The sequence below is a fragment of the Blennius ocellaris genome (genome assembly GCF_963422515.1).
Source record: "Blennius ocellaris genome assembly, chromosome: 5".
Taxonomy (NCBI): domain Eukaryota; kingdom Metazoa; phylum Chordata; class Actinopteri; order Blenniiformes; family Blenniidae; genus Blennius; species Blennius ocellaris.
In genome coordinates, this window is record NC_137654.1 from 21,412,292 (window position 1) to 21,425,683 (window position 13,392).

The 13,392-nt window shown below is 40.9% G+C and overlaps 2 protein-coding genes across 3 annotated transcripts; both read right to left on the reverse strand.

Moving 5' to 3' along the window:
- Positions 1-1,780: 1,780 nt before the first annotated feature.
- On the reverse strand, positions 1,781-6,662 carry abtb1 (ankyrin repeat and BTB (POZ) domain containing 1). Its single transcript, XM_080497308.1, has 12 exons — positions 6,454-6,662; positions 5,664-5,726; positions 5,522-5,577; positions 5,242-5,386; positions 4,993-5,152; positions 4,809-4,854; positions 4,055-4,171; positions 3,773-3,885; positions 3,577-3,675; positions 3,328-3,495; positions 2,857-3,057; positions 1,781-2,588 (listed from the first exon to the last, which is right to left on the reverse strand). The coding sequence occupies exons 1-12, from the start codon at positions 6,507-6,509 to the stop codon at positions 2,382-2,384; spliced, it is 1,431 nt and encodes a 476-aa protein (XP_080353434.1). The 5' UTR covers positions 6,510-6,662; the 3' UTR covers positions 1,781-2,381.
- A 613-nt stretch (positions 6,663-7,275) lies between these two features.
- On the reverse strand, positions 7,276-11,497 carry LOC308130687 (deoxyribonuclease-1-like). 2 transcript variants are annotated; one of them, XM_080497118.1, is made up of 10 exons: positions 11,473-11,497; positions 11,295-11,377; positions 10,986-11,074; positions 10,805-10,891; positions 10,620-10,732; positions 10,246-10,358; positions 9,846-10,003; positions 9,371-9,467; positions 9,124-9,269; positions 7,276-7,402 (listed from the first exon to the last, which is right to left on the reverse strand). In XM_080497118.1, the coding sequence occupies exons 2-10, from the start codon at positions 11,373-11,375 to the stop codon at positions 7,303-7,305; spliced, it is 984 nt and encodes a 327-aa protein (XP_080353244.1). In that variant the 5' UTR covers positions 11,376-11,377; positions 11,473-11,497; the 3' UTR covers positions 7,276-7,302. The 2 variants fall into 2 exon arrangements, with proteins under 2 accessions (XP_080353244.1, XP_080353243.1); XM_080497117.1 differs by lacking the exon at positions 11,473-11,497 and having other exon boundaries at positions 11,295-11,472.
- Between the last annotated feature and the right edge of the window lie 1,895 nt (positions 11,498-13,392).

Here is a 13,392-nt window from a genome sequence, read left to right on the forward strand (position 1 = left end):
TGTTGATGATTGGGTGTGAGACGAGTGGTTGATGGCAAGCAGCCTTGAACGGGTTCTCTCTACTTACGGGACTCCAAATAAGAATGTCAATCACCATACAATTGTCCTCCAATGACGCATGTGAAACTTGGGGTCAGTTGGAGCATGAACAGGTTATGTTGGCCCAACTTCCTGGTTCCAGCAAGTGGCGCTATGGCTAATGGTCATCGTGGTTTGCACTTTCAGTGCTCGGACTCTATTAATCTCTCGGGTTTCAATAGGTTCCTTGCACTTCCAGTGCTTGGATTTGTTGCTTTGCAGATCACTGCAGATCTCACACTCATGTCTCTGAGTCACAGTGCTATGACTCACAGGCCATAAGATTTTACCCCCTACTGCCTGCTTCAATATTGTTTTCTTCCTTTGGGAAGACTCAGCTTGACACATGACATATGATTCATAGCTTGGACACACACAAAATGAAAAAAAAAAACACATTAAGACCCATATACTGTATGAATATTCAATCAGATAATATATTGCAGTGGATTTAAAAAGTTCATGTTGATTTGAATTGTGAATTAAAATTTTGTCGGCATAATATAACATTTAGCAGTTTAACATCCATTTAATCAAATCATCCAAGATTTGGGAAAAAAAGAAGAAGAAGAAAAAGCGTCAACCTCAAAAACAAGGGACGTCTGGCCTTGAGATACATTAACATCTATTTAAAGTTGGTTTATCAAAGAAAGTCTGCCTGTGATTTCCATTCAAGGTCAGCGTTTTTCGGGCCTTTGCACTGTGCTAGTCTGACTCAAGGCCAATTCAAGGCCAATGCCTGTGGAGGTGTTGAATAGACTTAAGCAGAGTTAAGCAGCTCATAAACACAGTCTCCAAGGAAAGTGAATAAAATGCTGAGAAATATAATATGCATTTGTCTGGAGGTGCCACATAATAAACTGGACTTTCCCACCCAAGACTAAAACCACACTGAGCTGCTTAGCAACAACCATAAAACGTTGGTAAAAGAAGCTTGTTGGGGTAATAACTAATTGTATTGTTTATTCTCGACTTTTTTCAGCATGTACGCTTTCAGGATGCTGGGCGGGAAGCCAAGGGTTTTGTCTCCTGAAGGATGGCCTTAGTGTTTTGGGCTGAACTGCACTTTAATGTGGCCACAGCCTCTCCTCATTGGGGTTTGAACCTCGGGGCTCCGTCAAGGCGCCACAGCTTTGTCCTCTCCTCTGGGACACTTTGCAGTGATGAAGCCCACCGGGACGACGTTTGTAAACCGCAGGGCCAAAACTCTGACAGACATATACAGACATCTAAATCTCGACTAACATGTCTCAGCGCCTCATGTCTTCGCTCCCCTCCTTCTCGCCATTGTGAACTTGTGATGAATAAGTGATCTGAAAAACGGACAACTGTCAGACAGATCCATTCAGAAAACGTTCCCATGAGTTCAGAGGGGTGGATTAAGGATTTATTTATTTTCCCACACGTGAAAAGGTCTGGAAAACAACTATTATGTGGCGTAATAAAACCCCCACAAAGATAGGGCGATAAACTGAGAAATGTCGCCACCTTCAGGTCTTTTATTTAACTGCACTCCAACATCAATTTACTATACTGCCTTATCCTTATTCAGGGCAATTTAGTGTGACTGATTAACACACAGGAAGAACATGCAAACTCCACAAAGAAAGGCCTGGCCTTCAAACGTCCAGTTCATGCAATGTTCAAGAACACACGCCTGAAGTTTATAATACCACTTTATTGGGTAAAAGTAAGAGCAGCAGATGATCCAATCAAGCAGCACGATGAAAGATGAAGGATGACGCGAACTACATCTTTATAACAAACATTAGGCAGGAAGGATTAACTGCAAAAACAAGCTTCACTTATCCAGATTGGAACAAAAGGCATGGGTTTTTGAATTTTTTTTTTGGGGGGGGGGTCTACTGTACATCAGTCCAATTCAAACTAATGCCACCTAAAAATTAAAGAGCAAGTGCCTTCATATATGAACTACATAATGGAAACATGTTGTAGCATCTAATAAAAAAGTCCCACATCATGATTTGGATCACCTAAAATGAAATAAATATAATTTCGTGTGAAGTATTTCTACTGATGCAACTTTTTTCACATAACCACCTTAAAACAAACACATTTTCATCCTCTTTGAAGAAATGTTGAGTATCTCAAAGGAAAGGCTTTCAAAAACATGCCAACACCTGAACAAGCTTCTGTCACATAGTTTGGGCAAAAAATAAAAATAACACAAACATTTTCCTATTCATCTGCTATATTTTTGTTTTGTTTGTTTGTTTTTTGTATTTTAGCATGTCAGTTTACAATCTTCCTCAAAAGCACTGAATTCCAAACCTGCAGACCCTTCAACAGTCAATATTAATGCTGGACAGCAGCTCCTCCAAGGCCTCCAGCTTCTGATTGGCCTCCTCGATGGCACTGTACGTCTGCACATTGCTGGTGATGTGGTATCGGATCTCATCTACCAGGGGGACTGAGTCGGTCTCGTGTCGCTCCTCCAGCGATGCCGCGTCCTCTTTGACCATCTCGGCGAACTCGGGCTGCTCCACCAGCTGCGAGGGGGGGGGGGAGTGCCCAAAGAGTTTATCCTCAGAGAAAAGGAACTCACCATTACAGAATAAAACTGTATTTCACATATTGCATATTATGCTGTTCCGTCATCTTTGTTTTTGTAATTGTACAGGTCGTGGTGGGGGAGGGGGTTCCTGGGTGTATGATCAAATTAGTCTTTCAGTAAAAAAGTTGATTTCAATGATGTTGTAATTTTTTAAGTTCTTGTCTGATTTTATGTCTCACACGCACACACAGACACACACACACCCGTTCGATGATCTTGGCCATGAACTCTGTGCACTGATCCTCCAGCCGAGACAGACAGAAAAGCTTGGCCATCCTCCACATGCGCAGCACATTGTCCTCACATATGGCGTTGGCGAGCGTCTTCCCACACAGACGCTTGAGCCCCGGCAGCAGGTACATGTCAGCCACACACAGCACGTCCAACACACCGTCGGTGGTGAGCTGGAAAACACAGGCCAGAGGTCAGAGCTGTGCAGGGGACACTCACGCGACAGTGTGGAAACCAATAAATCTTTCACATATTTTAAGGGAGCAGATGCTTTATTACTTACTATTTTAGTGCGGTGACATAAGACAAAGTTAATCAACCACAAGTGGTTTGAAATCCATCAGTAAATGATAATTTCTTAATGAGCTGTCAGTGACTCTTCATCTTGTAAACTGACCATACTATCCCTGATTCTTAATTTCAGACTCGAATTGTGCACAAACCTCCGTGTGGTCAGTGTAGATGTAATACATGACGTGGATGAAGATTTCATGGGAGATGTTGTGCAAAGTAATCACTGGGGTGCTGGGCTGCGACTGCAGCTGCTGGCCCTCACTGAAGTGGTCCTCCAGTAAGGCCTTAAAGTAATCACTGCGTCCACAGAAAAACACCTGTAAACGCACAGAAACACACAGTTTGAATGCCAAGTGACGTGTGACGGAGGACGGTGGTCAAAGCTTCGCCGTTGTTACCTTGTGACACAAGAAGTCAGAACCATCCACTCTGAAGCAGATGTCGGGATAAGTCGGAAAGCGATCGACTCGGTTAAAGGGGAGCTCACCGAAACCAACCTGAGGAGGTACAACACAAGTGGGTTATTATAACATTCAGAGGTGCCTTGAACCCTAGAAAATGAAGAGTAAGGGGATGTGCAGTCAGGTTTCTTACTCTCAATTCAATGGGGAGTGCACAGTCTGCTAACTGAGCCATTTCCTCCTGCAACTGACCGCTGTGAGGCTCCAAGCTCAGCACTTTCACACAGATCCCCGGCTTATTCGACACTTCATCAGCAGGAATAGAGAAATAAAGACTCATTTCAGCAGACAGACAAATACAAAAAAAGCAGCCACGTGGATGAAAATGCTCAAAGCTATTGGACAAACTGTGTTTATTTGCCCTTGTAATCCACACAAAGATCCAATGTTACGAATGTGAACAGAGAGTTCTTACCAAATTCATACACCTGCTTGCATTTATTCTCCAGCTCTTCTATAAGATCGGCCATTTTACACTGCTTAGCAAGTCGCCTGCTGTCGTCCACAAGACTTATATCAATATCCATTCGTCCTGTCACAAGAATTAAAACAAACAAAAAAAAATTATAAGATTGTGCTTTTCTGCAAATACTTGTCACTGGTGTGTAGGAATCAATGGGAATTAAACTCTGAGACACTCTGAAAAGTGTTTTTATTCCACCACATAGAAGACACAGATAGTCATTACACCACCCTTTGTGGCGGCTGGAATGGATGCATTGTAACACTAATTTGTGCAATAATATGGATCATTTTGTATTTGTCATGTATGTGGTTTTGAGTTTGGGCACTCCTATGCTTTCAGATGCACCTTCAGGTCATTTGTATTTAGAAGATTAAACAATTTTTTTAAAGCAATATGTGGGCATGAAAAGGCAGATACACTGAAACATGTTTAAGAGCTTATAAAGCATTTGTAGGCATTTAACCATTATCTAATGGCTTTATTTCAGCCTGGAAGCAGATATTTTCAATCATAGCCTCATTTCATCAACCGATGATCTAAAAAGTCGTCAGAACAAACAATCCATGCAGCTTCATCTCTTCCAAGTCAAAGCTCACCTCTCAAACCTTCTACTATAATGCCAACATAAACAAAACTTCCAAATTCACAAATACAAATACAAATAAACCTGGGTACTATCTGCTGTAATGTACAGTACACCCACCTGTATAGACATATTGCAGAATGGCTCCAAAGGCTGCAGGGTTGATCTGCAATAAAAACACATTTCATCCAAAATGATTAAAAAAAATAAATACACACAATATGGCTGTGATCTACTGCCTAATATGACACTGTAATAGCATAAGGAATACCATGTTAACTATCCAAAAAATAGATATGTTCACCAGAGGGTGTTTGAGAGTGATCAGGTGCTTCCCTTTCCATTTGGACTCAAACATCTCAGTGAAGTACTCTGAGCGTGCGCTGAGAATACACCGATGAGCTGGAAATATTTGTCCGTGAACCAGGAACTTGACGTCACTGCGCTGACCCTGTTCCAGTAACCTGAAGGGGAAAAAAACCATGAAGGACATATGAAAGACCTACACTACAACAGTAGATGATCTGAAACAGGTGAGGAACCGGAGCCTTACATGTGCAGGAAGTAGTTAAAATCGTCCCGCTGCATGACTCGGCGGCTGACACACTTGTATTCTCTAAGCAGACGTCGAATGGAGTCACTCAGGGAGCCGTACAAACATCTCTCACCATCAAACGTGTTGGCTTCACACTTGGCACCTGAAGGCAAATTAATCAAAATATTTGTATGATGCAGTGGAACATTTCAAGGAGATATCGATACGTTGTAAAAGTAGAATTTTGCATCAATTCAGTATTTTTGTCAGACTTAAAAAAGTGAAAATTGAGGCTCACCACTAGCCAACAGGTACTGGACCAACTCCTCGTGACCACAAAGACAGGCATAGTACCTGAAGCACAAAAGTGTTCACCTTTCAGCTTGTGTTATTATTATTAATGGAGCGTCACTGAGAGCACCACACCACACTGTACTCACAATGGGGTGCTGTCCCATTTATCTCTTACATTGAGGTCCACATCTCTCTGTTCAACGAGGTATCTTTAAGTGGAAGAAAACAGAGAGAGGACCCTTAAAGACCCAAACAGAAATAAAAACTGGATTAAACATAAGACTTGGGCCATGCTTGTTTCTCACACTGGTCTAATGGAGCTTCTAGTTGAATTAAGAGACACCACTGTCCCACTGCAACGAGCTGTTTGTCTAACCCCCCCCCCCCCCCCCCCCCATAAAACTGTTTCCCTGAATTACTAGATAATTATCTTGTTAATTCAGAAAAAGTCGATTTTGTAGGTAATTTTCTTTCTAGTAATTATGAGACAACTATCTCATTAATTCGGATAAACAGTAGATTTTGTTTTTATTGTTTTTTATTCCTTAGTAATTATGAGGTAATTATCTCATTATTCGGTAATTGCAATGGGCTTCCATGGGTTCTTTCATGAAAATTTATCAATGTTGTCATTATTATTGAGTGTGTTGATGTGGGCTGGACTTTGTTGTGTTTATTCTGCTGGCCTCAGAGGATCTCAACTGTATCCTGATCACCATCAGATCATCTGGAAACCTTTCTAAGGTTACAGGCTGCCTCATCACACCTAGTGTTAGCAGTGCTGTTTGCCAATGTGCAAAAAAAACAAAAACAAAACATGCTTCCAAGTTTTGGACTTCACAGAAACACTGCAGACCGGGACATCTGAGGTATATCCCGACTAAGAGCAGACATATTCGGAGGTTTGTTTAAGGTTTGACAGGACGTTTGCACTACCTGACTCTACAAACGTCGCCCTTTCTGCAGCTGCTGAACAGGTCATGTACGTCCATGATCGCCGCGGGGTTCTCGCTCCTCTGTGATGCATTGAGGCGGCCTGTCTTCCGGACAGGTTCTGGACGGGTTCTGGACGGGTAGCTCGGTGGAGGTGGTGAGAATCGCTCGGATGGCTCTCCTTCCTGCTGGGTTGTTTACAAGTTGCTGCGATCCTGGGTTTGTTTTGGTGTTAAAGCTCCACGAGTCACGTGATCAGCGCAGGACCCCTTCAAGCACCTCCACAAACAGGGTAAAACTACCCACTCCGTCACACGACAGGGAAGGTTCGCTATCTTCATACAATTATTATGCAGCCAAATGTTTAGTGGATTGAAATAACACATGTCAATTTATTTAGTAGTATATGTGTGGCTCGATGTTGGCACGTTTTTGTGAATACACACTGCAGTTCTTGGGGTGTCCGATATTATCTTGGTTGCCTTGAATGCAACACACGTCACAGCACTTCCTCTTTCTTTGGCCTGGTTTGCGATGCACTTTTTTTGCTTTTAAAAGCAAAATATCTGGGGTGACACAGATCTTTTGTTGCATGCGTCATGTTTTTAAATGTGGTAAATGTAAGAGGTTTTTATTTCAATCCTCTGTTCGACTGAAATACAGCTCATTAGACTTGTCCCAGTTTTTACTTCGTCATGGGTCAAACAAACCCTGAGCATGCACATTCAGGCACAATCCTGTGCAGCACCTTCCTCCAGTAAAGTGAGTCGGTCAGGTTTAAACGTTTGCATTTTATTAAAAAAATTTCACACATTGAAATGCCGCAGGGATCAGTGTTCTTGTCTGAGGGTGTCAAGGCGATGTTTTAGTAAGGCGATCTGGAGCTGCAGTTTTTCTTGCTCCAACACGAGGTTTTCTCTTTGCAGCTTCAACACATCCTCCTCCAAACTCTCTGCAAGCACAAGGATATATGCATTAATTTGGTTGACATTTACAATATGCAGCTCTCAAGGGGAATATCTTATTCATATTTGTAGCATTTTGCATGTTTTTGCATGTTGAGTTTTCACCGTGAATACAAGCTGCACTGTGGTGAAGTGGTTATTACCCATATCTCTCAGATTCAAGTTTGAGTTTGGGGTGATTTTCAATGTGAAGTTTGTATGTTTTCTGGTTACTCAGTCCAAAAAACGCGTGCCTGAGGTTTACTGAAGTCTGTAAATTGAGAGAGTTGCCGCTTTGGGTTTTTTCTGTCTGGAGTTTGAATATTCATACTGTCCGTCACACTGTTGGCTCTAAATTTCCCAAAGATGTATGAATTTGTCCTGTCTTGGATGTGGAAACTGGAAAGTGTATATGTATGCTGCCTTTACCCATAGTCAGCTGGAACCGGCTCCAGTGCTTTGTGACCCTAAATCTTTAGAAGATGGATGGATGGATGGATGGACAGAGAAGGAATTTTAATGGCAGTCTGACTTTTATCAGAATGATATATTGTTGTTCTATTCAATCCGGGATGACATGTGTTTTGTTTGTCTTAAAAAGAAAAACCGATTGGACAATATGGTTAAAATATGTTGCAAAATTAGTGACCCATTGCTCTGTTGTTGGAGTTTTACTTATTTCCATCACATCCTCTTTTCAGTCTATCACTGTCACTCCCAGACATAAGAACGGTTTTATTTTGGTCTGCTCAGTAAATTGTTTTTTAGGTTGTTTCATCAGCTATAATATTTCAAGAATGAGAGGCATTTGGTGTCTAAATAGTTATATAACCAAATCCGCATCAGCCATGTTTAACAAACATTGCGTTAGAGGACAATCATCTTGATCAACATTTATAATACAGACATTTGCTACTGCTTTTCTTTATCTTTTTTGTATTTTTAACCCTTCACTCTTTACCTTGAAAAAAACCCAAAACATTATCTTTGATTCTTTAGCTTGGTTTCATCCACCCCGTTCATTTGGCTCCTCTTTTACAATTCACTGAATACCATTTGAACTTTCAATTCACAAATTCACAATGTGATTAAACATCATATTCAACATTCGTATTTGAAAAGTTATTGTATATTTGTGTTTTGCTTGATTTATTTTTCCCATTAATCTTTTCCAACTGATTTTTGATAATCATTCCAATATAACAAAATAATACTTTTTTGTTGTATTTCTTAACAAATGTAATGAGAATTAAATGAGGTGGCTCATTAGTGTTGTACTTTGAGCATATTTAGGCAAAAATGACATTGATGTTCTCATAACCAGTTGAAATGTGTTCATTTTTGTTGTTACTGTGAGGTAAATCATTTGGATGCTGCTTTAATGCATCATCCTAATGAGGTCAGTTCATCTACCCCTGTAAAAAAAAAACAACTATTGATCATTAGCAAAAATCTCCGGTCATAAAACCTGACTTTTATGTTGTTTTACAGCATTCAGTCACAACCCTTTTAAGCAATGAAGGTGAAAACAAGTGAAATCTTTGAAATTCACCTGAACAACACTCCCACATTCCAGACATATTGCACCTATATGTTCTTGTGTTCGTGCCAGAAGAGCTAAATATCCGACATAGGTGGGTCAGCACATCTAACACTGTCTATTTTCATTCGTCCAGGGAAAACACGTCAAAAACTTAACAGCGACCGGTGACAAGTCAGTAAATTGCACCTTTGCTCATCACCTGTGACAGTCCTGCGCTCAGGCGCTTCTTTGTTGTCTTGTGTTGTACAATCGCGGCTGCTTTTTGTCATCCAGAAGGGAGGCGAGCCGCATAGCTCGACTTCGACAGGGTAGTGATCGCTCACTCTCAGGGCCTACGGGAAGGTGCATATTCTGAGTGACAAATATCTTCACAGACAGGACAGTGGAAAGGCCATAAAAGTGCATAGCTCCCTGCTACAGAGAGGCGACTCACCATTTCTTCCGTCAGAGAAAATTCTTTGTGAAAATTGAAGGTCTTGGCTGAGTGAGGGACAATAGCTGACAGCATGTGTTGTCCGTACGCAACAATCCTGTTGGAGAAGTGTATCATTTCAGTATATTTTTCTTCTTGCGTTTCCAATTAACAAAACTAAAGTGTTTGGTTTGATATGTAAATACTGATATTTAATACAAACTAAAGATTGGAAGGAAAAATAAGCAAATCCAAATGTAGTCTGCTCTAAAAGGTGTAGGAAAAAGGATATACTTTACTTCTATTTAGCTTGTGCGCATGCATGCGTGTGTGTTTTACGGATGATTTGCTCTTGTTGTAATCACATCTCACAACATCCCTGCTTTAAAGCAGTGTTCTCCCATCAGATCATGTCCACCTTCTCTTTATCTTTTGAGAGAAAAAAGTGGCTCCAATCTAAGAAGAGAGCAACACTTTGGAACATGTTTGCATGCACCTGTCATAGGTGTGGTCGGTTGTGGTTTTTGCAGTGGTGTCCACGTTATCTCCGATCAGCCAGTGGAAGTTCTTGTCACTGCGAATTCGGATTCTCCTCATTTCCGTATTTGTGACATACGCACCATCTGCATTGAAGTCCCCCAGGATCATTACATTCTGCAGGAAGTCCAAAATAAAAATTTCAGAAGAAACATCCCTTCCTGCACTTCTTTTTCTGGGTGTATTCATCTTTAATTTCGTCTCTCGTCTTATATTTGTCTTTAATTCATGATGGTGCTCTTTGTGTATCGCTGTGTTAACCCCTCAAAATGAAACCATAAGACAATTTACAAGGGCCGCTCTACATTTTCGAATGGTATTTTTGTTGGTATACATATATGTTCAGCAACTGAACACACCTCAGTTTTCCATTTGTCTTTGACTGCCAGGAAGACCTCATAAAGCTCATCGAGCTCTTTCTCTGAGTCCTGTGGCCGGGTGTGAACTGGGATCAGCACTATATCTTTCAGCACTGCAAAGAGAAAAACAACTCTGCAGACTCCAAGTGTTCAACCCTGATAAGCGTCATGATTATGTGGATGTAGACAAAAGGTGTTGGCAGACTGAAGTTGATAAACCTGCTGTCGACATCTATTAACCACATGTGAGAAAACATCCATAAGACAAACAAACGCACAATTATAGACATGACTCAGACATGCCACACATTCATTGGCTGAGATTTAGATCAACAAACCCATGGATACACACGTCTGCTCGATTCTTTACTAACCTGTGTTGCGAGGTTTGAAGTGGAGAATATAGGGCTCTCTTGCAAAAGCGTCCGTGTCGTGTGCCTGGTTGTCTTCATATTGGTAGGAATCGATTAAGTCAACCACATCATCCCTACAAGACCGAAATCTATGTTTTGTTGCAGCAACAACAATCTGACAATCAAGAAAGTACACCAAAAGTTACCTGAAGAGAAACAGAAACTGTTCTTTGTATCTGTTTCTCCCCAGGCGGGTGCTGAGCTGCAGGGTGTAGTGGTGGGATGTGTTGACCCTGAGGAGGATAAACACAGTCACAATGAGTGAATTAAAAAGCCAATGGCTATTTCTGCTCCCTTCATTTAGAAAAAGAACACACACAAACTTGCCTGTTTAGCTCATTCAAGAAGAGTTTGACAGAAGCGCCGCTGACATCCACCACCTCCAGGACCAATATGATATCATATCGAGAGACGATCTGTGAAAGACAGTAGTAGTGAGACAAACGTTACCTTCCGATTGACATTTGTCCATTAGTGACAGCGATAATTACAGAGCAACAGTAATAACATATCATCACACTCAGTACAAAGCCTGGTAGAATCAACAGATTCCTACAAACAAACACTGATAGTGGCATGTCAGGAGTGGAGTTCCAGTGCGCTGGCCCTCAGTGATCCAGAGAGGAGGCGTTTTACCTTCACCAGGGTGGACAGGATGTCTGGATCTGAGACTTTTGCCACACCAAACCTCTGCACGTTGAACGAAGCGATCTTCATAGCTGACAAGAGGAGAACAAAAAGAAACTTAATCATCAGTGAAGTAACGCGTAGTCCGTGCCAATTTAAACATCCTGGAAAAGTAAAACCTGCTGACTTCAATATGTAGCTGGATGTTGTGAAGGTGAAGGTGTGAAGCAACACCTGGCTTCATGAGAAATGTATTCCTCGGTTTGTTTGCTTTTGTTAGCAGGAGGAGGTGATTGGACGGTTGGTTTCAAAAGGAAGAGAAACCAAGCGTAGAAAAAAGCATACCGACCAGTTTAAAAGAAAATACTGGCTGTGATTCATGTTAATGCTGCACAACAAGCCCAATGCTCCTCTGTGATTAAAGAAAACACACAGAGACCAGTGCGTTCATCAAAAATCTCCAGATTAATACAACCTCTCTCAAACTCAGGAAAACCAAATTAAATATTGAAATACATTGAAAATAGGATGAATTCTAAACAGGCACAGTTGTATGGGAGGAGGAGATATATATCATGCATCTTCTCAAGCTAGTTGAATGTTTTTATTTTATTATGTGGTACTCGTTTATTTATGGTCAGTCACTGTTGTTAGTCTCATGGTTTTGATGGATTTTTTTCACCCACAGAATCTCTCTAAAGTCCCTCAATGCCTTCCAGGGGCCTGACGCCACACTGTGAGAATCACCAGACAAGTTATTCACTGATTAGAATGACTTACTCTGCAGCTTTTAGGTCAAAATGATAACAATTGAATAACAATAGACTTGTTAAATACACAAAACTATCTTATATTGCATTAATGATGATTAATACTTAAAATTAAGAATGTTTTATGAAGGTTTTAGCTGTTTATCTCTTAGAAGTGATTTTTTTTGCCCGTTTTATGTATTATGTTGAATTCAACTGTTTCAGTTGTTCTGCCTAATTTTGCTGGGAGTTTTTTTTAACTTGTGGTTTAAGCAGTTTTACATTTTTAAGCAATTTATCAATTTCCCGTTTTGACTTTTTCTAACTTTTGACCATTCATTTTTCCCTTGCCAGTAATTTTCTGGCTGTTTTAAATGTTTTTCCATCTTCTCCAGAAGTTTCAGCTGTCTGATGTCTGGAGGGGCGCTGAACTCCATCACTGGCCAGACTCGAGCCAGTGGAGGGGGGGACGAGGATGCCAGGGCCAGAAAATGAGTTAGATTTCTTTTTTTTTTTTACAGATTTGATCCAGGCCTTCCTCCTTCAAACTGCTTCTCATCACACCTTTCCAGTCTGCTCCGCTCTGCTCCACACCCAGCTTGGGTTCCCTCACCTCCTCCCATTGTCTTCAGCAGCCTTGCTGGGAGCCTCTCCGGAACACAATGAGACAAGAGCAGGTTGGACAGACCCGGTCAGGACGTACAGCTCTGTCCTGGGGACACCCCTGGAGACCTTTTGAAGAGGTGGGTGAGAGGAGGATCTTTGCTCTTTGCTGAAAACGTGGGAAACGTCTCTCACCCACTCCACTGGTTACACTGGAGAGCTCTAACCAGCTCCATCAGTGGCAGACTGCTTCAGCCTCCATGCCTAACCCATTCATACCAATACTACAACATAATCCACATTAGATTACTATAAATATGTGTTTTCATTTTACAAAGAAGAAGCCACCACAGGCCATCCATAAAACTGTATAACAATGCTGATCTAAATTCATTATGTCTATTTTCCCTTTTGAATAAGTTTCTTGTTTGCAAAGTCTTTTTGTCCTTTTGTTTATTTTATGTTGCAAATACTTGTAGACTGCATAATGTACATCTCTATTGTAAATTCTTATATTTTCTTTGTATCTTTTAGCCAGGAGATTAGAATCTGTTTGAAAATGAATGTGGTGTATGAGTAAAATAAAGATAAAATTATTTATTTATGTATAATTCAGAGGCCATGGCAGAGAGGCTCAAGGGCCACATGTTGAATCGTGCTTTAGTTTTTTAATTAACTTCTGATAATATCCCAAATAAAATGGCTGAAAACTCTGTTAATACTTAATGCTTATCATCTTGTCACATGGGGTTTCA

Coding starts and splice junctions, on each gene's coding strand:
- abtb1 (XM_080497308.1), bottom strand. CDS start 6,509: ATGGACGTACATGACCTGTTCAGCAGCTGCAGAAAGGGCGACGTTTGT. Junction 4,172..4,808: donor TCTGCAATATGTCTATACAG/GTGGGTGTACTG, acceptor TTCTTGTGACAG/GACGAATGGATATTGATATA. Junction 3,496..3,576: donor CTGACTTCTTGTGTCACAAG/GTAACAACGGCG, acceptor GTGCGTTTACAG/GTGTTTTTCTGTGGACGCAG.
- LOC308130687 (XM_080497117.1), bottom strand. CDS start 11,411: ATGATTAAGTTTCTTTTTGTTCTCCTCTTGTCAGCTATGAAGATCGCT. Junction 11,075..11,294: donor TCCTGTCCACCCTGGTGAAG/GTAAAACGCCTC, acceptor TGTCTTTCACAG/ATCGTCTCTCGATATGATAT. Junction 10,004..10,245: donor AAGACAAATGGAAAACTGAG/GTGTGTTCAGTT, acceptor GACTTCCTGCAG/AATGTAATGATCCTGGGGGA.